General features: G+C 54.2%; 1 protein-coding gene across 3 annotated transcripts in view; it reads right to left on the bottom strand.

Moving 5' to 3' along the window:
• sptbn2 (spectrin, beta, non-erythrocytic 2) overlaps window positions 1-25168 on the bottom strand; it is a 54328-nt gene extending 29160 nt beyond the window's left edge. Inside the window, exons 1-3 of one of the 3 annotated variants that reach the window (XM_084697572.1) lie at window positions 24757-25168; window positions 12678-12865; window positions 8183-8293 (exon numbers count right to left, since the gene is read on the bottom strand). In XM_084697572.1, the coding sequence (XP_084553698.1) occupies window positions 8183-8293; window positions 12678-12834 (268 nt within the window). In that variant the 5' untranslated portion in view covers window positions 12835-12865; window positions 24757-25168. Of the gene's footprint in view, window positions 1-8182; window positions 8294-12677; window positions 12866-24676 lie in introns of all 3 variants that reach the window. The other 2 variants (XM_084697570.1, XM_084697571.1) reach the window with 2 other exon arrangements.
• Between the last annotated feature and the right edge of the window lie 305 nt (window positions 25169-25473).

The raw sequence follows: 25473 nt of genomic DNA, 5'->3' as shown, positions 1-25473 counted from the left end.
CCAAGCATGAGGTTACCTTTCCTGGCAGAAGGGAGGGAGAGCGTGGGGGAGGGAGAGCGTGGGGGGAGGGAGAGCGTGGGGGGAGGGAGAGAGAGAGTGGGGGAGGGAGAGAGAGAGTGGGGGAGGGAGAGAGAGAGTGGGGGAGGGAGAGCGTGGGGGGAGGGAGAGTACGGTAGAGTCCTCATCAATGATGCAAATCTATTTTGGAAAATAAATCGCAAATAGTCTTTCAACCTTTCAAAACCTTTTTTCATACCTTTCGAAACCATTGCCAAACTCGTTTTTGATTTTTTTTTTCAAAAACCTTTGATTGAAATCATTCATGACAATATCTCTTCAACCTTTCAAAACTTTTTTCCCCAGACGGTACTGGGACAAAGAGGAAGACGGTTGGTTGAGAGCCCTGGAGGGTTAGGGAAGGAGAGGGAGCTGCAGGGTGAGGCTGGTCAACGAGGGAAGGCAGGGGGTGGGGAGACATTCCTCCTGATGCCTGGTCGTGTCGTGACAGCACCTGGCCCTAAGGAGGCAGAGAAGGAGGAGGAGGAAGAAGACGAGTCGGGGGAAACGACAAAACCCAGGCTGCCTCCTCGTCCAGGCTGCCTCCTCGTCCAGGCTGCCTCCTCGTCCAGGCTGCCTCCTCGTCCAGGCTGCCTCCTCGTCCAGGCTGCCTCCTCGTCCAGGCTGCCTCCTCGTCCAGGCTGCCTCCTCGTCCAGGCTGCCTCCTCGTCCAGGCTGCCTCCTCGTCCAGGCTGCCTCCTCGTCCAGGCTGCCTCCTCGTCCAGGCTGCCTCCTCGTCCAGGCTACCTCCTCGTCCAGGCTGCCTCCTCGTCCAGGCTGCCTCCTCATCCAGGCTGCCTCCTCATCCAGGCTGCCTCCTCGTCCAGGCTGCCTCCTCGTCCCGGCTCCCTAATGACAGGGCCGGAGACGAACACGGGACACACATATTGTGTTTGCTCGCCGTCATACTAAACACACAAACACACCCGTCTTCCGAGAATGTAATGTCTGTGAGCAAACAGACATTAGGACAGCTTGTTCTGCCCCAGGCTATAGTATTACTTCTCTGGAATGGTTCCTGTGTGGTTTCCACGGCATATTAGAGGCAGGCGTGCTACAATTGAACCCTCCTCAGCCAGCCTGATGGCATCTCTGCTGGCCTGATGACAATGATGAGGATCTAAACAGGGTAATCCAGGCAGGTATGCCGCCACTGTTTATCCTGCATCTGTGTTTGTCCTACAGGCTGAGCCCGCAGGGACTGAAGCCATGCAACTGATGGACCCATACAACACACACACACACACCTAAGTGTTCATGATGACATCATTCAAAGTTCAAAGTCACCGCCAGAGCCAACGGCGTCTTAAGATTGGTGCCATCCCGGGGACAGGGGGCATTAGGGCCCTGGGGAGGACAGCACGCCGGGCCGCACCCTCACAGCCTCCTCGTGGGTGTGGCCCCGGGGGTGACGTGCGTCGGACGACGACACATCTTTACTCTTCCTCGAGGTGGTGTCAGTCCACCCGACGATCCCAGATCCCATCTGTGCAGTGGGGCGTCGCCCCGCGGCCTGCTTCCAGTCAGGTGGTGCCTGGCCTCCTCCGCTCCACCGAAGAGGCCGCTCCACCTCAGGAACTCCACCTGAACGAGTCAGATCCACCTCTCCGCCTGGAGCCCTCTCTCCAGCCGTTCCCAGGCTGATCTTGGTCGGGCCGCGCGACCCACGGTCTGCGGGTGACGACCGGCACTGTTGCTTATTGACAGAAAGAGAGTGCTGCTGCGTACACAACGTCTTCTGCCTGGTCCAATGCAATGTTGGCACAGTTCTTCCCTTCTGCGCCAATGTCTCATCAGGGAGAGAGAGAGAGGGGGAGAAAGAGAGAGGAGAGAGATATGGAGGGATGGAGAGAAAGAGAGAAGGAGGGAGGGAGAGAGAAAAAGCCTACAAAAGCCCTATTCTATGGATGGTCTGTGGCAGCCAAGTGGAGAGGGTTGTGAGAGTTCTGACAGATGTGACTAATCTAATGACTCCACCAGCCAACCCTGCCCTTATGCTTTCATCCGTCTCTGAAAGCACTCCTGGTCTAGGACAGAGGCCCTCACATTTCACCTGACAAACCAATCAACCCATAAAGAACGCGGTGCCTTTCAGACAAACACACCGAGTTTGATTGGACTATTCCTCTGTGTGGGGAAAGTCAACCCTACGACTGTATGTAGTAGCTGTTGGGGCTTTACTTGTCTTCTGAAGTAAAGCCCCATTATTGTCAGTCTTTGTGACCGTTCAGAGCAGCGACGTTTAACTTTCAAAAGGTCTTATCCTGTGTTCAAGCAGACAGTGTGCGAGGACAAGTGAGGACACGTGGAAACAGAGAGCCACCCTGTGCTGGAGTCAACTCTGCGCTAGGACCAAGGTGAGGGGAGGTGAGGAGGAGGAAGGTGAGGAGGAGGGAGGTGAGGAGGAGGGAGGTGAGGAGGAGGGAGGTGAGGAGGAGGGAGGTGAGGAGGAGGAAGGTAAGGAGGAGGGAGGTGAGGAGGAGGAAGGTGAGGAGGAGGGAGGTGAGGAGGAGGGAGGTGAGGAGGAGGAGGGAGGTGAGGTGAGGAGGAGGAAGGTGAGGAGGAGGAAGGTGAGGAGGAGGGAGGTGAGGAGGAGGGAGGTGAGGAGGAGGGAGGTGAGGAGGAGGGAGGTGAGGAGGAGGGAGGTGAGGAGGAGGGAGGTGAGGAGGAGGAGGGAGGTGAGGAGGAGGAAGGTAAGGAGGAGGAAGGTAAGGAGGAGGGAGGTGAGGAGGAGGAAGGAGGTGAGGAGGAGGAGGGAGGAGAACTTGGCTGTGACGGAGCAGCCTAAGCCCAGCGACGGGGGTTGTGGTGTCGTGAAGGGTGACTGTTGGCCCCCACGTCACGAGGCCAAGTGGCCGTGCAGGTCTGTCTCTGAGCACCAAACGGGAGGGCAGGCGCTGCCTCCCCAGCCAGCCAGCCCCCCTCCAGCTGCTTCCAGCCAGCCTGTGATTACAGCCCAGTCAAGGTACTCATTAACACACACACACACAGGAAGCGTTTATCTCCAGAAATGTATCAAACAGGCGCTCGCGATGACACAAACAGCGTAGTTTTTTACACAGAGGGGCTTTCCCATCTGCGGTTCCAAACCGTCTCTCACTTCCTCGCCAAGCGGATGATGTCACCCCTTTTTCACCCCCTGTTCTGTCCATGTCAGAAGATGGCAGGTCGACAGTGCCTGCAGCACCTGCAGCACACAAAGGACTATAAAAAGAGGCCAATCAGAAGCCTCCTGAAAGTACCCAGAAGAGACACAGAGGCCCAATACCAGAGATGAGCTCAATACTTCTGAGGTGAAATACACACACACACACACACTCAAATGTGCCTGGCGCTCCCAAAAATATCCACCCAGGAAAGGAACGATGGGTCAGAATGGGACAGAATATAAATTCTCTGGGTGATTATTCCACACACACACACACACACACACACACACACACACACACACACACACACACACACACACACATAATACTCCTCTGTGTTAGAACAGAGTAACCTGTTCTCTGGGTTAAGCCAAGGACACCAGAGCAAGAGGGCTGCATCGCCTCAGTGCAGCAGGTCACAACACAGCGGAATCAGAGCGTAAATGAGAGCTCAGTCTGCAGGGAGGACAAGACGCAGCGACAAACATACGCTACAATAACAAAACGCCCATGCTCTGGACAAGACTCGAGAGAGCAGGAGCAGGCGAGGCCGGTCTGGCCATGTGTGACGCTGGTTATTTTAGACGCTCGGTTTGTGGGCTTAAAGTGTAAAAACTAATTGGGCACGTCGCTTGATCTGGAGCCAGCACTCTCCGGGGTAAACGCACGTAAAAAGGGCAGAGGAGGTAAACAGATAGAGAGGGGATCGTAAAAGACAGGGCGAAAGACTCAAACATCTCCGTTGACAGCGGGACTGACGGGGTGAGTTGGCAAGCGGTATGAGCACGTCAGGCACTGTGACATTTATATATATAAATAAATAAAGGTTTTTGATTGGGTTTCATGGATCAGAGACGCCCACAGGAGAGCAGGAGTAGGAGGGCCAGTGTATGTAGCCAGGCTGCTGGCTGGGGAAGGTGGACCCAGTCAGGGGTCCCCTCCCCCCCAGGCCACCTGCAGCTGCTCCTGATAACGAGGGGAGGGAGGGGGGGGGTCTGCAGACAGACGCACCCCTGCCTTCAGCCATAACATCTGGACACTCACCCAGTGTGAACAGGAAGCCTCTAATTGCCCCCGGAGCCCTGGAAACTGCACCGTTGCGCTACTTTCTCCAAGTAGAAATCAGTAAATAATAGTCAAGCTGTGTCAACAACAACGGTATTGATAAAGGTATTATGCATGTACGGTCATGGTAATCCACTTGGAAATGGGAATATGGACCTTCAGGCCTTTAGACCCAGTGCTTTCAACAGGAAGCTTAGTAGTATAGAGTTACTATAGCCAATTCAGAGTCTGCTACCAGACCCGAAACATGACCCACAGAAGGACATGGATCTCCACAAGCGCCCATTCACCTCCTTAAATAAAGTAGAGGAACTAAATGCTCGAGCCTGTAGCAAGTCTAGGACGTGGACAGCGAGGACGAGGACAGCTCTCGAGTTCCTTAACCGCTCACCCCCGGTGGCTCCAACGCTGCACCAACGCTGCACCAGGTCACGATTAACACGGGGGCATCGGGAGAGTGGAGCCGTTTGAAAACAGCTAGTCTGAACGAGTTACCGTGTCCTGTCACTGCTCTCAGTGATTATTGGATGCCTTGGTATCAAACTTCTGGTGACCCTTAGCTTGACTTTTCTTCATACATCTCATCGGTGACCGTGACAAGAATGACCTTTAGGCCTCCGTGTGTCTGCCTTAGCACACGCACACACTTCTGTCCTCATCACGCTGACCTACATAGGTGAGGTAAAGTAAGAGTGACTAAGTGAGAACACATTGTGAAATCAATCCCCCAGGTGTGTAATGAATGACCCTTATCAGCGCCAACGGAGCCAACAGACACCCTGGAGACCTCCGTTCGTTTCATCTGCCTGGGCAACTCAAAAACTCCTTATCAATCCCTGGCAGTTAAGCTCAGTACATGGTAAGCTAGCTGCAGTCTGCAGCGTGTTTGGTCCTTTTTATTAAACTGCTGCATTCCAAACGCTTCCTTACTGTATTGCCTGGACGGCCTCTTGACAGGACATAGCGGACAAGTGGTTTCTGCTCTTGGTTAGTGCGCCGCTGCCCCTGTGTTTGACTAGAGCCACGCTGCTAATGGCTGCCTTGCTGCCCTCCCTGCTAAAGCACACAGCAGTGTTTACACAGAAGGCAGGGAGGTGACTGGCCCCAGTGATACTGACCCTTCGGACCAGGATCCAACTCTCACCAATCAGGCCTGATAGGCCGCCTGGACTGGAATAAATAACTGGAGATTTGGGCCTGCTGTAACCGAGGATCTAAAGGGAAGCCTCTGTCTATTGCCGGAGAAGCAAAAGGTTCTGTCAGGTATTATAAGAGAGCTCAGAGACGTGATAACGGGTATCAGCAGTTGTCGTTACTTTAATTCCTCTGAGAACTGCCTCGAGCGTCGTTCGTCCATAAAAAAAAAAGAATAAAAGGAAGAAGGTGGACAGACAGGAAGCTGGAGAGGCTGACATCATCCCACACTGCTTCACCAGCTACCGTCTCTCCTGCCTAGACAGGTCGCAGGTTGGGCAGTTACACAAAAACGTTAGCTATGCAAATCCACCACGGGGGCTAGCTCTTCCTGGTTGTATACAGAGGGCCAGGACCGAGGAGGTGCTGGTCTGCAGGGCCGAGGTCGTCCTTCTCCCTTCAACGGCTCCCCTCTGGCAGTCAGCCAATCACAGGCTCCCCTCAGGCAGTCAGCCAATCACAGGCTCCCCTCTGCCAGTCAGCCAAACACAGGCTTACACATTCACCCACCTTGATGGGTTTCTTCTCTACCCAGCTGGGTGTGTTTCACTTCTCCTTGAGTCTAAAACGACCCTTGAGGCTAACTTGGGGGTCATGTGTCATAATGCTGATATGACTGGTTAGCCAGAAGGATTCAGTCACATGACCCCTGGAACAAGGCGAGCGCTAGTGCTGCGTTCCACACCATGTGGAAACATCGCCTCGATATTTCACTACCGTCCCTACAAACGCAACAGCTTCCTGGGTCTCCAGACTGACAGGGAGAACAAAGGAACAAAACATAGCGAGCGAGGCTGAGAATGAACCTCAAGGGCAGTCAGACCGGAATTACTGCTGTGTGTTCGAGTGTGCGCAACAGAGATGTGTGTGTGTGAGAGGGACGCGTGTCGTCAGCATGTGTGTGGGGAGCTAAGCCCGAAGGTAGAAGAGAGGAGAGGCTAGAGAGGAGCGAGCTCGATCAAGGACCAAGGATCATTTTAGAATCCCTTCACAAGGACAGGTAGAGGTGTCCACTTGTGCCTGCCTGGGTTCACCTAGACGACATAGGAACTGTTGGGAAACGGTTTGCTTGGCCCCCGTCAAGTTCAAACCACACGAGCGTGAGCGAGGCTTACATGTCTGACAGGGAGACGTCAGGAGATTAGGCTTCTGTTCCATCCCGATGACTGGCAGGCCCAGGCAGTCTCACTGACTCCCTTCACCCAGCCTCCTGACTGCAGACACACCACGGACTCAGCCTGAACTTTCACTGTGGCACACACATCGCTGGGCATAAGGGGTATTGTTTGTTATCGAGTGGAATTTGATCAGATAACCTTAGGCCTGTGTTGAACCATGGGAATGAGGATGCAGGCTGTGTTACTAAGCCCTGGTGACCCTGCCAACCGCCACCATGACACACCGCCAGGAATGGGTTTCGAGCAAGATCACAAACAATGGCATTAAGTCTCGACTTTCTTTGAACACATGATTGGATCTCGTGTGTGGGTCTTATCCAGGAGAAAGATCATAGTGTCTTTTTAGAGGGAGGACAAATCTCACACAGACCTGCACACACACACACACACACACACACTGTCTGGGTGTGCGACTGAGCTGAGGGGGAGTTAGGGTGATGACACCCATGAGGATAAGCAGTAAATCACCCTGAAAGCCTGCCCTCTCCCTCGGTGACACTGGACGGATTGCTTCACCGGGGAGGTGAAATATCGTTAGCAAAAGAAGAAAGAATGTGCGACGCGTGAGGGTGTGTGGACTTGCCCCGCGAGTCAACTCCTTGAAAGCTCTCTACTCCAGACGATGTATGTTAAATCTTTGAGACAGCGAGGGGGGGACGGACGGGGACCGGTTTGTGATCTTGGTACGCTCTGTTGACTGCCTGCCCCTCACCCCCCCCCCCCCCCGCCTGCCTAGTGGACCATGACTGGCGAGCCCCAGCGCTCAGCAGCACACACCTGATTACACAAACCACATAAAGCCTTCTAACTACACATGATACGACGAGCAAACATACATTCCCCCCACGATCTGTTACCTGCTCATTACAGCAACCTCCCCCGTCCCCCCCGTCCCAAAAAAACCTCTCCTTGAAAGAGGGGATAACCACAGTGGCGGCAGGCTCCTGAAACGAAACTGGTAACATTTCGTGACTGGCGAGGGGGGGGCGGGGAATTCTCAAGATGGGATCATTCCGTCCTTCGAATCTGAACGATGACGTGAGCCAGCGACGGGCTCGTTTCACCTGAGCGCCTCAGAGCACGTGCGCTCTAACAACAGCATGTGCGCTCTCACAACGGCCACGGCCACTTCCGTGCTTGGCGCCTCACATGGCCGAGGCCTGTGTTGTTGTAATAGGATAGGGAGGGACAGGTGGCCCGCTGAGCAGGAGGCCTCCTGACCAGGTGGCCTGGCAGGGGCTGGAGCTTAGCGGACGCCCATCTCTCCCCGTGTCCCTCTGGAACGCAACGGGGGACGCGGGACTGGAGGAAGCCTCGAGGAAAAACACCTTTTTTTTACACTCTCCCTTAAAAACAGCCAGCGCTCCTCGAGACAGTACTAGATCCTTTCAGCTTGGTGGGGGCGCGACAATCTCGAATTCATTACGAGCTCTAAGCTTCTTCCTCGTTCTTTACTCCTGGTTGCGAAGGCAGCAGGATGGCTGTTAACCCCTCACCTCCCCTCCCCTCCACCGGGGGCAGCGAGTGCGCGTCTCTTACCTTGCAGCTGCTTGAACCTCCCCTCCAGGATGTTGGAGTACTGCACCTGGTTAACGAAGGCAGCGGGGGAGAGGCAAGGCTCTCTGTCTCGCAGGTCAAACTCCATAGTTCCTCCGGGAGAAAAAGCTCAGAATGTGTCAGCCTAGACGACTCCCTCGGGTACAGGGGCTCTGGTGTTAGTCCCCAGGGGGCTTTCCAGCATAGCACAGCAACAGCCAGGCGCAATACCTGTAGAGTGTGCTCTCTCAGTCTAAAGGTGGCGTGGGGAAAGATTCGACAAAGTCCTCCTTTGCCTGTTTAAAATCACTGTTGTTGTCGTCCTCTGCTAACACATATCAACTCCAGGGTATCCAAGTTTGGAATGTTTTTAAAACAATTTTTTTTTTTTATCTCCCTCCCCCTGTTCTCCACAGAAAAGGCAGTGGTGTGTGCAAGGGTGGCCCGAGGTTTTTCCCCCAAACAAAACTAAGAACAAAATGTTCTACTTCTTTGCTTCTCTTTCACCACCTCCTCTGAAGTCCATGACAAGTCTACTTTGCCTCGGAGCAAAGTAGAAAACCTGTAGCTCTCCGCACTCCTCCCTGCCGCTCGCTCGCTCGCTCGCTCGCTCCCACGCTCGCGCTAAAACCAGCACTCGGCGCTCCTCTCCTTCGCTCCACGGTTTGAGCTCGCAGGCGGACTCTGGCGCGTTGTGTGCGGCCAGTGGGAGAAGCGTCTGTGGTCGAGTGGCAGTGTAAACAGAGCCTGCTGCTGCTCCTGCAAAGCTCGGGACATTAGCATAAGGTGTGTTTAGGGAGGAGCGTGGGGGCTGGGAGGGGTGTGTAAAAGGCTCAGAGTGGAGGAGGGGTGGAGGAGTGCTGAGGTGGACCAAACCATTGTGAGAGGCTCAGTGCGTGAGGCAGGGGGTGGAGTGATCCACTCCTGCTTAATGCCTGGGGGGTGGAGGGGAGGGGCCTGCTGGTGAGGTGTGTCACAAGCGGCAACACTGTGTTGTTTTCCCCCCCTCTCATCCTCTCCTGTGGGTGTGGCCTCTCGCTTTCTTTTTTCGCTCTCCGGCAGCAAACGAAAATAAGGCGTGAAAGACAGGAAGGAAGTCGTTGAGAAACAGTCAACAGCAACATGTTCCTTCCTGCGTGTGCAAGATATCAGCACGCGTGCGTTTTTGTGAGCGACACAGATATCACATATTTAGATATAGATAGGAATGTGTATTTCAGTTGATCAAATCCAGTAAATGAATCAGAAGTGAAACTTTGGTAGCAGGTGTGTGCAAGGCTGTGCCTGCCGTGTCAATGTGGTTTTCTTACCACGCGACCAGGATTGCGCTGTGTAATAAATGTGAACCGTCTTTGCTTTAGTGGATTGCCATAAACCAACCGAGCCATCTAAACCAACTCCATTTCTCACATTCCCAGTTAATTGACTCTACGAACCAGGATGCTTAATACAGACCAGATGAGGGGTCTTCAGAAAGGTGATGTCCCCCCCGGCACGTAAACACCAGAGGTCAAAGGGCCGCCGTGGCCGGAGGGGGCGGCCAGGCCTGGTCTGGTCTGCCCGGGTGGGGTGGGGTGGGCAGAGGTGTCCGGCTCTGTAGACTAGCCGCATGCTGAGCGTGGACCCTGTTAGGAGGGTTGTTCTAATTAGAAGCATGGGCCGGGGTCTTACGACACGCTGACCAGGTCTTTATGGAAGCAAGGGGGCCTCATAGGCCCCAGAGAACCAGCGCTTCTCAACGGGGGGGGTCGAGGGAGGTCTTGTCACGGTCGCCAGGGGTGATGAGATGAGAGAGAAGTGCTCGGCGCTGCCCATACTAAATACCCAACACCCCTGTTAACATGAGGGACTATACATGAGCAGGGTGTGTGCGTGTGTGCGCGCATGCCTTAAGATTAGTAGGCTTTCGTCTTCTATAAACAGTTGGTGTCGGCCGCTCTGATGGAGAGGATGCATAGTTGGGGATAAACAAGGCGCTCGTGCTTCTGCAGATCACAGGGGTGAGGAGAGTTTACGAGGAGCTGGCAGGAGCGTCCGGAAGAAGCACGCTGCAATTACAGATAATGGTCTAGTCTGCTTGGTCCGGTCTGCTGGTCCACCGACGCAGGCAAGACAGTAGAGTAGAGTAGAGTAGAGTAGAGTAGAGTAGAGTAGAGTAGAGTAGAGTAGAGTAGAGTAGAGTAGAGGAGAGGAGAGGAGAGGAGAGGAGAGGAGAGGAGAGGAGAGGAGAGGAGAGGAGAGGAGAGGAGAGGAGAGGAGAGGAGAGGAGAGGAGAGGAGAGGAGAGGAGAGGAGAGGAGAGGAGAGGAGAGGAGAGGAGAGGAGAGGAGAGGAGAGGAGAGGAGAGGAGAGGAGAGGAGAGGAGAGGAGGGAGGGAGGGAGGGAGGGAGGGAGGGAGGGAGGGAGGGAGGGAGGGAGGGAGGGAGGGAGGGAGGGAGGGAGGGAGGGAGGGAGGGAGGGAGGGAGGGAGGGAGGGAGGGAGGGAGGGAGGGAGGGAGGGAGGGAGGGAGGGAGGGAGGTGAGATTGTGTGGACTGGTTGGAAGGGGATAAGAGTGATCCCCGGGCTGTGAGAGTAAACACACGTCAGAGGTCCCAGCACTCCTCCACACGGGCCCGGGGAGGCCGAGAGCCCCCTGACATCCCCCCTGACATCCCCCCTGACATCCCCCCCTGACGCAGGCCAGTCCTGGCCCTGCGCAGGATCAGGCCCAGGCTCTGACCTCCAGACGGGAGGACAGGGGAGAGGGATCACCAGGATGGAGCTGTGTGTGTCCTGGTGCCGGGAAAAGACACATTCCTCCCCTCACGAAAGCCAGGGTCACTACCGTGTCGACGTCAAGTTGAAATACCTCCCTTCGTCAATGTATTTATCCAACCCGGAAGGTATTTTACAGCTGGCAGCTTCCTCAAGGTGTCTCACAATGACGCACACGTCAGACGCGTGAAAGCACCACGAGACACCAGGTCTCGTATTCCTACTCTTCCGAGGAACATTTCTATTTGACATACCTTTCCCCCGAAGAGGCTGACGGACGGAGGGAGGATGCTGACGGGGGGGGGGGGGGGGCTGACGGGCTGTCCGTCACTGTCAGCAGCAAGGAGGGCTCAGAGCGCCGGCACAGACGCAACACACACAGGAGTGTAACGAGAGCTTAATCTACGCAAATTACAAAGAGGGTTCATTTGCAGAAAGTGGAGCAGGAGAATACAATAGCGCGAGAGAGAGACAGAGAGAGAGAGAGAGAGAGAGACAGAGACAGAGACAGAGAGACAGAGAGACAGAGAGAGAGAGAGAGAGAGAGAGAGAGAGAGAGAGAGAGAGAGAGAGAGAGAGAGAGAGAGAGAGAGAGAGAGAGAGAGAGAGAGAGAGAGAGAGAGAGAGAGAGAGAGAGAGAGAGAGAGAGAGAGAGAGAGAGAGAGAGAGAGAGAGAGAGAGAGAGAGAGAGAGAGAGAGAGAGAGAGAGAGAGAGAGAGAGAGAGAGAGAGAGAGAGAGAGAGGTGAACAGCAGTGTAGGAAGGCGGGAGGTGCTGACGTGAGGGAGGGGTAAGAAGGAGGTGCAGAGCGCCTGGGGAGGAATGCTGCTCCAGCCTGTCAAAGAATGTCCACATCAAGTCCCTGCTTGTTAAAAGGAGATACTATCTGTTGCATTATGGTGCAGGAAGAGTAAAGGGTACACGTGGGCACAAACACACACAATCCCCCGTCCCCCGAAGACACACACAAACAAACCCACACACCACAGGCCACACTGGTGTGTAAGTCAGGTGGGTGTGATCTCTTTCAGGGGTGTGTGAAGCCATGCTGAGCAGGGGACAAACACACTGAACTGGGCCCATGACTGGACTGGCCTCACCAGCCACACATCCCCAACATGCAGCTGGGAGTGGGACAGGCAGAGCCCTCGCTGCCAGCTGGAGCCAGGGGCTTAGCCCAGCAAGCCTGGCTTCCTCTTACTGGGCCTGGTGCTTCCTAGTGCTGCAGTATCACCAGCATGCATTCCTACTGTCTCGAGCTGGGCTCTCTCCCCCTCCCTCTCCCTCTGTCTGTCTCTCTCTCTCTTTTGGTTTGATGAGGAACTAATATTGTGTGGAAGTTGTAAGTGAAGTGGTTTTGTCTTGATATGAAGGGTTTGGTGTGGTGAGACGGCTTGGTTGGCTGGTAGTTCTAACTGCCCAATAAAGGTATCTTTAAAAGTCAAAAAAGTCTCGCTCTCTCGCTCTCTCGCTCTCTCGCTCTCTCGTCTGAATGCTGGGGTGTGTCTGTGGCCACAGAGGGATGTGCATGTCTAAGTGGGCCAGAGGGGAGGGGGGCGGTGGGGGGCAGGGGCTGGGGGTCCCTGGCTGGGCAGCCTGTTGCTTCCCTCTGCTGGGCGCTCCATGCTACTACAGCCTGGGTGGTGGAGGGGCATTCTGGCACGGCATGGTGAATGCCTGACAGCTATCCCCCCACACACACACACACACACACAAACACACGCATCCAAACACACCATCCTACCTGCCAGGGCTTTGATGCGTGAGCGCTCGAAGAGGCGTGCCGAGCTGTTCTCATTGTCCCAGTCGGTCTCTGCGGCCAGGTCCCAGCGGTTGTTGATGTCGTTGTACTGCTGCTGGATCTCCAGGCTGTCGAAGTCGGTGGGCGAGATGGTGCTCATGGTGACCGGGGGGGGGCAAGGACCATCAAACCTACAGGAGGGGGGGGGGGGGACAAGATCTGGTCACACGGCTGGACAGAAGAAAAAGAAAACTATGGAGATGTAAGAGCTGTGTGCCCGGGTACAGTCGTCCAGATGGTGGTCAGCTGGTCAGGTGATCACGTGGTCAGGGGGATCCTGTTGCTCTCACATCTGTCCGCTCTGTGGAGAGCTGAGATGAGAGGTACTGGGAGGCATTGGTCACCTGGCTACAGTGTGACGAGCTTTAACTCCCGGTCACACCAGTAGCCGGTTAGCGCTAACAAGGCTCATGTAAATCTCGAGGCCAGGAGTTCAGATAACACCTGTAAAAATATGAGACGTTTTGAAATGACGGATAATAACTGGGAGGTTAACTGCCGGTCATTTTCATAGCTGGCAGTTGTTTGCATAGCGACAGTATTTTAATCATCTTGGAAAATGACTAACCTGACTACAGAGAGCCTCGGCTCTGCTGTCACGGTGGTGAATAACTTGACAACCACCCACACAGAGACACACACACACACACAGGCACACACACACAGGGACACACACACACAGGCACACACACACACACACACACACACAGGCACACACACACACACAGGCACACACACACACAGGCACACACACGCAGACACACACACGCACACACACAGACACACACACAGGCACACACACAGGCACACACACACACGATGATGACGTGAGCAGATACTTGTTTAAACACGACGTGTCTCCTTTTGAGAGCCAGTTTGAAGGACGCAGTCAGACCTGCTTCATCTAAGGACACACTCCTCACCAACAAAGACACAGAGAGAGAGTGTGTGTCGTGGGGGGCGGGGGGTAGTGGGTGAGCTCTGTCAGCAGCTCCCGGGGGGGGGGGGGAGCTGAGGAGCCAGGGTCAGGAGAGACTGGCGATGAATATTTTAGTGCATGTTAGAAGCAGGGAACGAGCCCAAAGGAAGATGGGAAGGCAGGTGGGGGAGAGTGGCATGCATGCCCACAGCCGACAGCCCTGTCCCCTGTCCCCTGTCCCCTGTCTCCTGTCTCCTGTCTCCTGTCTCCTGTCTCCTGTCTCCTGTCTCCTGTCTCCTGTCTCCTGTCTCCTGTCTCCTGTCTCCTGTCTCCTGTCTCCTGTCCCCTGTCCCCTGTCCCCTGTCCCCTGTCCCCTGTCCCCTGTCCCCTGTCCCCTGTCCCCTGTCCCTTTCCTGGAGTGAGATGGAACATGAGAGGAGGAGTCAGGGGAGGGAGAGAGGAAAAAACGTAGGAAGAGGACAAGACGAAGAGGGAGGGGGGGGGGGGGAAACAGGGGGAGAGAAACAGGGAGAGGAAAGGAGAGGAGAAAAAGAATGTGTGGGGGAGGAACAGGAGAGAAAGCGGGGAGTGGATAAGGAGGAGATGATGAGGAGGACAGACTGAGGAGGAGAGGATGAGGAGGAGAGGATGAGGAGGACAGACTGATGAGGAGAGGATGAGGAGGACAGACTGAGGGAAAGGAAGGCTTGAAAGAAGGAAGCAGCAGGGGGGGGGGGGTGGTAGTTGGGGTGCTGTCCTCAGAGAGGCAAACAAAGGCAGGGGGTTCTTCCTGGCTCCAGAAGACCTCTAACCCCCTCCTCTGTCCTCGCTGACAGCCAGGCCACAGCCCACCAGGCCACAGCCCACCAGGCCCCAGCCCACCTCTCTATCAGGCTCTCCAGGGGGCATCTATTCAGATTAAACCCCCACAAGCCCCATTAACTCCACATGGCCTGTTTGTTTAAGTGCACGGGACACGGATTACAGACTGGATGTATTGTCTGTTTATCACCTTCTGTTTGTTTATCGGTTGTTGTGTCTGGCTCTGTGGCTGGCGGTGGGGTGGAGTGTGTGTGTATGTGTGGGTGCGAGGACGTGTGTGTGTGTGTAAGGGGGAGTTTATTAAGGGACCAGGGGGGGTATTAAAAGGTTGTGGGGAGTCAGAGAGGCTGCTCCCACTGTCCTCCCATCAGCCTGGCTGGCAGGCAGGCCTGCAAGTCTGGACTCTCTGGCTCCTACACCAGCCTGCAGGTCTGGACTCTCTGGTTCCTACACCAGCCTGGTGCCCTGGACTCTCTGGCTCCTCCACCAGCCTGCAGCCCTGGACTCTCTGGCTCCTACACCAGCCTGCAGGTCTGGACTCTCTGGCTCCTACACCAGCCTGCAGGTCTGGACTCTCTGGCTCCTACACCAGCCTGCAGGTCTGGACTCTCTGGCTCCTACACCAGCCTGCAGGTCTGGACTCTCTGGCTCCTACACCAGCCTGCAGGTCTGGACTCTCTGGCTCCTACACCAGCCTGGTACCCTGGACTCTCTGGCTCCTACACCAGCCTGGTACCCTGGACTCTCTGGCTCCTACACCAGCCTGGTACCCTGGACTCTCTGGCTCCTACACCAGCCTGGTACCCTGGACTCTCTGGCTCCTACACCAGCCTGGTACCCTGGACTCTCTGGCTCCTACACCAGCCTGGTACCCTGGACTCTCTGGCTCCTACACCAGCCTGGTACCCTGGACTCTCTGGCTCCTACACCAGCCTGCTGCTCTGCAGCTCCGTGCACATCCACCTCCGGCACGCCGACAGCTCCCTCCCGGCCGCTCGGCCCCGTGTGTCCATGACCCCAGCCCTCCCGTGGGGGCCACGCCATCGTCTCGGTACTGACAAACAATGTCGATGCGGAGAACTTCCTGTCACCGGATATCTACCTGACACGACTTGGATTCATAAACACAAACCCATCTCTTCATTCACGGAAGTCTAAAGGACATTCTAGACTTTTTAATATACACACACACACACACACACACCCACCCACCAGCGGCCTCATGCCTGAGTGATAGTCTAGCAGAGATGGTTGAGGAAACCAGAGACAGCCCAGATACTTAAGCTTGATATATTCAGCAGAGGCAGCTAAATGTGATGCCTTCCAGACACGGAGCGCTCCCAGCCTCTCCTCGCCTCAGCCTGCCTTCCCTCAAGAACAGGCCTGCCTGCCTGCCTGCCTGCCTGCCTGCCTGCCTGTCTGCCTGCCTGCCTGTCTGCCTGCCTGCATGCCTGTCTGCCTGTCTGCCTGCATGCCTGCCTGCCTGCCTGCCTGCCTGCCTGCCTGCCTGTCTGTCTGTCTGTCTGCCTGTCTGCATGCCTGTCTGCCTGCCTCTCTGCTCTCCCCCAGCTGCAGCTTCCCAGAGGTTCCTCCTCACCCCCCCCCCCTCCTCACCTCTTCTTTCTCACCCCTTCCCTCCTCCCCCATTTCCCTGCCCTCCACCTGAGGAGACGGAAGTCAGAGAAGGGGATGATGTCGAGAGAGTTGGACGGAACGAGGCTGACGTGTTCCGTAATACAGGGCGACACTTCCAGCGGAGGGAGGGGGGTGGGGGTGAGTAGGATGGGGGTCAGGTTATTAGGTCTGGGTAGGGGTTGTGAGAAACTCTGGAGGAGGGAGGGAACACAAGGGAGGGAACACGCTGCTCCTACGCTCCAGCAAGAAGGGGGGGGGGGGGAGTTAGAATGACTGACTGCCCTGCTGGACCTGGTGATAACGTCATGCAGTTATGGGGCGTCTACACAGCCCAGTAAACACGTAAATATCAAAACAAAACAAACTGGGGGGAAAAAAGCACTGCAAATCCCATTAGAGGCAGATTAAGAGGTGGCCTGGAATAGAAATGCAGCGGAGTAATTATCCCTGGATTAGGGCAGAGCTACGTCTCCTCTGTGCCCCAGCGACCCTCCCCCTCCTCCCCCCAGCAGAGAGGGGTGTGCCGAGCAGCCCTGGGCCCCCTGGCTCTGACCATCACCATGGTGTCTGGGGCCTGGGGGCCCTTCAAAGTGCCTGTGTGCATTTACACTTAGTCATTTAGCAGACGCTCTTATCCAGAGCAACTTACTTAGTAAGTACAGGGACATTCCCCTGTGCATGTGTGATGTGCATGCACTGCATGTGGTGTGTGTGTGTATAGTGTTTGTGGTGTGTGTATGTGGTGTGTGTAGTGAGGTGTATATATTGGTGGGTGGGTGTGGTGTGTATCGTGTGTGTGTGTGTGTGTGTGTGGTGTGCGTCAAACTAACAGATGGCTCAGTGCTCCATCCCCAGCCTGGAGACACTATTACAAGCTCACATCTAAGCTCCAGTTAATAGAAGGGGACCACTAGTACGATCACTTCTATGTAATTAGTTTGGGCTGGTTTGCACTTCCATTCAAAATCCCCAAATAAGATTAAACATACTCTGTTTGGTCAATTATCTGATCATTGCTAAACCATTACCGGTGTTTATTTCCTGATCTTTGCCAAACAAAAACTAGGCTCTATACTAGGAGAAGGATACTTGTGTGTGAGGGGACTGGGTGTGTGGTGTTGTGTGTGAGGGGACTGGGGTGTGTGGTGTTGTGTGTGAGGGGACTGGGTGTGGCTCTGCAGGGGTTAACGCTGGGCTCCATCTGTATGCTGCTGCTGTCAGCCAGTCCCCCACAGCCCTGGAGGCAGTCTCAGCTAGCACACGCTGCTGCAGGGGAGGGCTGGTGACCATGGCGACCAGCACTTCCTGTGTGTTGGCATGGGGTGTGGGGGGTTGGGGTGGGTAATCCCGGTTGTGGCTAGAAAGAGTCCGGGCTCAGTGTCTGGACTAATCACCCCTGATTGGCTCAGACACACAATCCTCTGACCGGGCCACTCCTACAGCCCGAGTCCCACTACTACGCCAGGCGGGTCCACAGCAGAACACAGCCTTCAGCACACAGCCTTCAGAACACAGCCTTCAGAACACAGCCTTCAGAACACAGCCTTCAGAACACAGCCTTCAGAACACAGCCTTCAGAACACAGCCTTCAGAACACAGCCTTCAGAACACAGCCTTCACAACATAGCCTTCAGAACACAGCCTTAAGAACACAGCCTTCAGAACACATCCTACATACGATTGTTTATTATATCACACACCAGACAGCCTACAACCAGCTGGTTTCAAATATAACAGACCGGGCAACAACAACAAAAAAACTCTCTCCAAACGCACCCAGATTTCCACCCAGGACCCGAGGAGCCCTCCTCCGTGGTCGGTGAGCGGGCGGGCCGATCACAGGCTGTACGCCTCCGCCCAGCAGCGTGTCAAGGACGCAGAACTCTAGCAGGGCCCAGTCTACAGGCATTAAGAAACAGCAACATGACTCTGCTCTACAAAGCTAATGAGGCAAAAAGTAGGCCTTCTGGTCTGCCATTACTCATTGAGAGGGCCGTCACCCACCAGCACGGTGCGCAACCCTGGACTGACAACCTGCAAAGTGGAGGAAGGAGTTGGAACGCAACAACTCGACTCAGAAATAGAACATCTATCTGCTCTGGATTGGAGAGTCATTTTGTAGTGTCTAATGGCATTATTTGCTCGTTAGCTTGGTTGCCAATAAGGCGGAGGGTGGAAGGAGGTATAAATCAGCTGGTCTCAGAGAGCCCAGGGGAGACTGATAGACTGGGCTGGCTGCAGGGGAGAGCAAGGCTTTGTTTGTGGAGCCCCGAGGTCTCTTTAGCACTCTCTCTCACACACACACACACACACACACAAATGAACCAAACAGCCAACAAATGCCACACAAAGACCAGTCCTAATGACACTTATCTAGGCTAGACGTTTTGCACCACACGGAACCCTAATGTATAGGCCTGGAGGATTTGGGTGCTCTCATCCCTGCAGTGCAACCGACCTCATCATGATCAGCTTTACCCCCCCCCCCTCTCTCTCTTACAATGCAGGGGTCTGCTCAGGAATAATGCTGCCACACCAGGTTTACATCTCCTGCACCAACCCCCTGAGCCCTACACCCCAACAGCCACACAATGGATGATTTACTAAATGTGTCAAGGGGGGGTCCGAGAGAGAGACGATTCACGATCAAAGTGGCATGGCATGGCTGGTCACTCCCAGCTGCATTGGAGGGCTGAGACGGAGTTTAGAGATTTAGAAATCCAGATGCCTTAATCTGGAGAGTGTGTGTGTGTGTGTGTGCATGTGTGTGATTGAGCGGAGGACCCACTTTGTATTGGTTCGAATCACATAACCTTGTTATCCTCACGGAAAAATATAGCTTTTCAGTTAACCCGTTTATTTTTTAATAGCAAGGTAAAACATACCGAAGACAACGGCAGGCTGACGCAGCAGCACGGAAAGTGATCTGTGAGACGTCAAACAGACCACATCACGACAGACTGATAAGCTTCCCAGAGCTCTCATCCTGTCCTGTCCAAAACAATCCCTAAATTAAACCCCAGATTAGAGGACAGGGGGGGCGGGGAGGCAGGGGGGGGCGGGGGGAGCACCTGGGGTGCTGGGACACACAGGAACACATCTGTCTGTCCTCCGCAGCCTGCTATCTCGAGGGCCTGACTGGACTGGAAGATGGCCTGAACGTCGGCGATAAACGAGGTGGAAAACAGAACGACCCCCCCCCCCTTCTCATATCTGACGCCATCTATCAGACATAATGTCAAGAGGAGCTCGACGGTGCGGTGGTTCAGAAGAAAGGCTCTTTAGAAGAGGCAAGGCTGAAGCATGCCTGAGGGCCGAGACTTTAGTCTAGCTCTGACCTGGCAGACACACACACACACCATCACTTCCAGTCACGGGAGAAAAAAAACGGGAAGGGAAAAGCAGGCCAGCGAAACCTAAGCAACATCAGAGGCAGCATCACCAAAACTACCCCCCCCCCCACACACACACACACATCTCTCTCCTCTTTACTCCTCCCTCCCCTCCCTGACCTGCTTTCCTCTCGTCTAACTGGTCTGTTTTTTACTGCACCAGTAAACCGGGGAGAGAGAGAGAGAGAGGGAGAGAACTGGAGCCCGCTGCCATCGCCTGGAGGGAATCACCCCAGCACCCACACACCAGACGGGCGCGAGCGAGCGCACCCCACACCGGGAGGAGAAGCACACTTCCCTCTCTCGCCCAGCCACAGAAGACTTGCAGTGCCCCCACCCACCACCCCCTCTCCCCGGCCCCCAAACATAGAGATCTGGAGCTGAGGTTTTGAAGCTGTCAGAGGGGGTACAGGGAGAAAACTGGACCACACACGTCGCAAACCTTGTAATTTTGTTTTTTCTCCGCTGCCAATCAACTGTGGAAAAGCTCCATGAAAGTCTGAGCATTGACCTCCACCACACCACAGCATAACATTTCTGTTTGACTATGTGCTAATAATTACGAATGCTAATCACTGCAGCAAACCTCTCGACGCTACATACCACCTGATGCCCTTTCAAGGGGCCATGGCCGGGGCTGAGGCCGGGGCTGAGGCCGGGATAACCATTTGGGTTGCATGGGGCTGGGGATGAGTTTGCAGGAAGCAATGTGGTATGTGTCCACTTGCCCGTGGTACCCAGCTGAACGAGGCAGGCAGAAGTGGATGAGGGTACCCAGCTGAACGAGGCAGGGAGCAGTGGATGAGGGTACCCAGCTGAACCAGGCAGGGAGCAGTGGATGAGGGTACCCAGCTGAACCAGGCAGGGAGCAGTGGATGAGGGTACCCAGCTGAACCAGGCAGGGAGCAGTGGATGAGGGTACCCAGCTGAACCAGGCAGGGAGCAGTGGATGAGGGTACTCAGCTGAACGAGGCAGGGAGCAGTGGATGAGGGTACCCAGCTGAACCAGGCAGGGAGCAGTGGATGAGGGTACCCAGCTGAACCAGGCAGGGAGCAGTGGATGAGGGTCCAGATCCCAGAAAGCCAGGCACAAAGCCCGTCCCGCCACACACAATGGGCGAGTCAGCAGAGAGAGGGGGCCGGGAGCTTGGGGCGCTTTCCTGTTTGCAGAAACGAGGCGGCCAGAGGCACACACGTACCCCAGCCCCCCTCGCAGCCGCAGATCCGGCCCTGAATACCCCTGCTGAATGGGACGGCACCCCTCCATTGTTCATCCTGTAGCATCACATTCATCAAGCACGCCAGTGGGCCCCGTGCCTTCCACCTCCTAACCCCTCCGTCACCCCACATCCCCTCCCGTCACCCCACATCCCCTCCCGTCACCCCACATCCCCTCCCGTCACCCCACATCCCCTCAGTCACCCCACATCCCCTCAGTCACCCCACATCCCCTCCCGTCACCCCACATCCCCTCCCGTCACCCCACATCCCCTCCGTCATCCCACATCCCCTCCAGTCACCCCACATCCCCTCCCGTCACCCCACATCCCATCCCGTCACCCCACATCCCCTCCCGTCACCCCACATCTCCTCCCGTCACCCCACATCTCCTTCCGTCACCCCACATCCCCTCAGTCACCCCACATCCCCTCCCGTCACCCCACATCCCCTCCCGTCACCCCACATCCCCTCCCGTCACCCCACATCCTCTCAGTCACCCCACATCCCCTCAGTCACCCCACATCCTCTCAGTCACCCCACATCCCCTCAGTCACCCCACATCCCCTCCTGTCACCCCACATCCCCTCAGTCACCCCACATCCCCTCCTGTCACCCCACATCCCCTCAGTCACCCCACATCCCCTCAGTCACCCCACATCCCCTCCTGTCACCCCACATTCACAATGTCAGAGAGCTCAGCCCTGCCTCTGACTTCTTTTGCTATTCACAGATTTAGCATGTGCCCTCTCCTCCTCTCTAAGCTGAAGGTGTATTATGCTAAAAGCTCTGAATCAAACGTCGGCCTCGTTCACCAGCGCCAACGCAAACCCACATGCAATGTGTACGTTTCTCCTACAATGACACATGATTGGCACTTCACAAACGGCACGCAATCAATTACTAAAACGCGCGTGTGCATACTGGGGTTCAAGGCCAACCATCCATTTAAACTGTCAACACTCCTCTGCGGGGAAACCTAGCAATACTGTTCAAAGAGTAAGAGTCTTCTTCTAGAATAGTCCACAGGGATACAGTAAAACGCATACAATGATGACTCACCAAACACACATCAGTTTGTTCAGACCTACGCTTTCATTTGAGATTTAAATACCATTCGTCATTCACGGTTAAAAGAGAAAACCCTCTTTGCGAAGGTGTACGATCATGACAGCTACAGAACGTCACCTGCGATTTATCAGCTGTGCAGAAAAGGGTGGCCGGAGCGGGTCGATAACCGTGCTGGAGAACCGGCCCGGCTATACATAGAACAGCTCCGCTCTCACAATCTATCTCCCCTCATGAAATTAGAAATAACATCACTGAAGGCATGTTCACGGCTCAATACAGGGGAGCAGAAACGGCACGACTGCACAGACAAAGCGGTGGCTCGATAACATTAGCGACTTCCAGTTTGACTGTACATCTGAGAGACGACGTCTCAGCTGGGCAAGTTGACTCTCACCTGCTGCCTCTCCACCGCTGCCTCTCCACCACTTCCTCCACCGCTTCCTCCTCCACTTCCTCCTCCACTTCCTCCACCACTTCCTCCACCACTTCCTCCACCACTTCTTCCCACCTTTGTTTCCTGCCTCTGATTCTGCAATGCTGCCAACTTGGCAGAGGCAGCCCAATCAATGCGCTACCTCATTCTTCTTCTCCAGTCTTGTGACACGTGGTACTAGCCACGGGGGCCTGGATCATGGGACGCAGCGGGAAGGTCAGAGACCAGGGCTGACCCTCTTCTGGGTAGCAAACCTTCCAGCTAATCACAGCCAGCCAACAGAGACTCCAGGACTATGTCCCAGGCTCATTCAGCAGATATACCCACAGTCGATCACTCCCCAGCCAGGCCCTGCTACACCAAGGTCCACCCTATGGAGCCACACAGCTTTCTCCAAGTAGGGCTATGAAGGACACAGCTCCCACCTCCTACCTGCCTTGGATTCACCGGACAAACTGTTGCCTCTCTGTTTGAGGTGGATCATCGGAGCTCGGTCGGACTTTGTCCATTCTCGAGGCCGCGCTGAGACCAGAGAGGATTTAGAGTGAATTCCTCAGACCCAGCGTGGACTCCGGAGGGAGAAATCACGAACACGTGTTCGGATGTGGGAATCACAAGGCCAGAAGAGGCGTAGGGGGACAAACAGATGTGACCACAAGTTCTGAACACTCCCCCTCTGTCCCGCCCCTTCACTTCCTAGGTGGCGAAACCCCCCTTCTGTGTGAATTGTGTATCTCTGCAGCACATGTGCACTGAAATAATACTGAATACAGACAACACAGTCCACGTTTAGGCAAAGCAAACCTGCCAAGCACTAATAACCAAAACTAGGCTATAATTCCAGAGGCACGGGAGAGATGAATGTACGTAACTTTAAGCAAACAGCAGGCCTTGCTCTGCCTGCAGCACGATGTGTTGCAGAGCCCTTAATTAAAGAGAGAGAAAGAATTCACAGCCTAAAAATAAGATGAAACAGCTCCCAAGGATAGATCATGGTGTTGTGGTTCCAGGCGTTTATACGCATATGAACATAGGGATCCCAAGAACCAATGTGGAACTCTAACATGGCTCTGTTGCCATAATCTTTACTATTGATCGTGTCGAATTAATCTTGCGTGGTGAAGAGACACCACGAATAAGAGCGGACACTCAGCCAGGGATTCTATTCTGTCGATTCACGAGCCCCTTAAGACAACAACAACAGCAGCAGGAGAAAAAAGCATCACAACATCTACCTTTAAAACACCGGGCAATTCGGCCTTAATGAGGAATGTTGCCTCAAGACCGGCACATCAGATAACCGTGCCGGTTATAATGGTGGGGCTTAGCTTTACTGACATGGTTCACTGCAGCACAATGAGTATGCGAGGGGCAGGAGCTGAAACAAGCTTGTATTGGGGGGGATTGTGAGCATCAGCACTATGGGGGGGGGGGCCCCATTGACATTCCCCAGCCTCCAATGCTCGTGCTGTCCCGTCCATCCCTCATGTGCTCTTGCTGCCTGTTGTGCTGCTGGCTTTTCCCTGTCAACATCAGTGGCAAGCGGCTCTACTTAAAGGCACAATTGTCGATTTCGGTTGACCAAAACATGATGTGGTTTGTGTAATAATAGAGAGGACAAAGGTCGGAAGGTGGCTTACAACTGGATTTTACAATATAAAAACGAGTTTTTAAACTGATAAACTGCTAAAACAATTAAGGAGGATGTATTTCTAATCGCGGAATTATACTCTTGATCAATTAACGAGGTTGCCTGGAGCACAGATAACAGACTACTAACACGGCCCTGTTTTCATTGCACTGTGCCTATGTTTCTGCTGATGCTTCTTAATACCGACCACACTGTGGTTGGCTTTAAACCACTTAGATGAGGCACATCGATACAGCCCATATAAAATATAAACATCGAATGATATGGCAAATGATGACTTAGTTCTCACAGTTTGTAGCACAGGCAATAGCGAGCTAGCTCACCATGCAATGGCGAGGATGCAACGGCTACAGTACCTGCGCGTGCCCCCAAAATAAATAATTCTAGAATAATAATTCATTCGGGCTCTTCACCCGCCATTATTATATCCAATCCAAAGTTGTCTAGACAAGATAAATATGACATAACCCTTATACTGTGAGGGCATAATAAACTTAAATCCGACGTTAATGACTGATTCAATGGGACGTCACACAAAGTGACTCAGAGCCAGGTTGGGTAGCAGCAGCCTAGCTGGCGCACAGAGAGCAGCAAGGATGAGGATGTGTCTGTACTGTAGCATGCTGGCTAGCCTAGCTGGCCAAAACCGACTTGAACAAAGGCAACAGACAGCAAGGCGTTTAGCTCCTATAATGAATAGCTAGCTGGTTGTCTTGATAGCCTATTTGCGATAATAAACGTATTATAATGTCTACGTTTTCTTAATGATTACTAACTGTATAGGCATTTAAATACCTTTACCTGAGTGTTAGGTTTCGTATGCATTCACTAGCCTGTCTTGGTGATGTGTTTGTGGTGGAGAGAAAAAAAATCACGCTTACCCGTTCTCGTGGTAGGCTATTCAACCTTCTTTTTGAGGAGGCTCTCGATATTTTTATGTTACCGCGTCACTAGTCAGATGTAGCACTAGCATAAATAGCTTTTCTGACTCCTAACAGATGTGACTTAATTCAATGTCACTGTTTAAAATCCCATGTGACACACCATTTCGATTAAATCCGCATCCTTGTAACAGATTTCTTTCACGCTGCTAGAGCAGCACCGCGTGTTACGAAACATAAGCACTCCTCTACATAAACAGAGGATAAGAAATGGTGGGGATTGGAAATGCTGTGAAAATGTTTAGAAGTCAGCATCAGACAATCGCCGCAGCCTCCGTTCTTTCAGCCTCCGACGGTCGTCCCTACTCTCGTTCAACAGGGAGAAGAAAGAATGAATGTGATGATATGGGGGGGGGGGCTGAGCTCCCTCAGTCAATCACATTCGAAACGCGTAGATAGAATCGAGCCTGCACACAGACAGTGCGCGAGGATGCCCTTTTCCCGGTGCTGTCCCTGGTGCTGCTGGTTTGATTCCTACCAGCAGATTTTCACGATCTAAAACGGATACTTCCCACATGAAAGATATCCAGTGAGCTGCGGGCTTGCTAAAACGGCACACATGTGTTACCACAATCCAACAGGCTGGCGGTGGTCCACAGGCCAATAGTGAGCATGCGATTGGGCCAGTGGCTGTCAGTGAATCACACCGCGCTGGCA

This window comes from Hypomesus nipponensis, chromosome 5, assembly GCF_054491055.1.
Source record: "Hypomesus nipponensis isolate SF chromosome 5, ASM5449105v1, whole genome shotgun sequence".
Lineage (NCBI taxonomy): Eukaryota > Metazoa > Chordata > Actinopteri > Osmeriformes > Osmeridae > Hypomesus > Hypomesus nipponensis.
The sequence above is the reverse complement of the archived record's forward strand: the minus strand, read 5'-3'. Positions and strand labels throughout refer to the sequence as shown.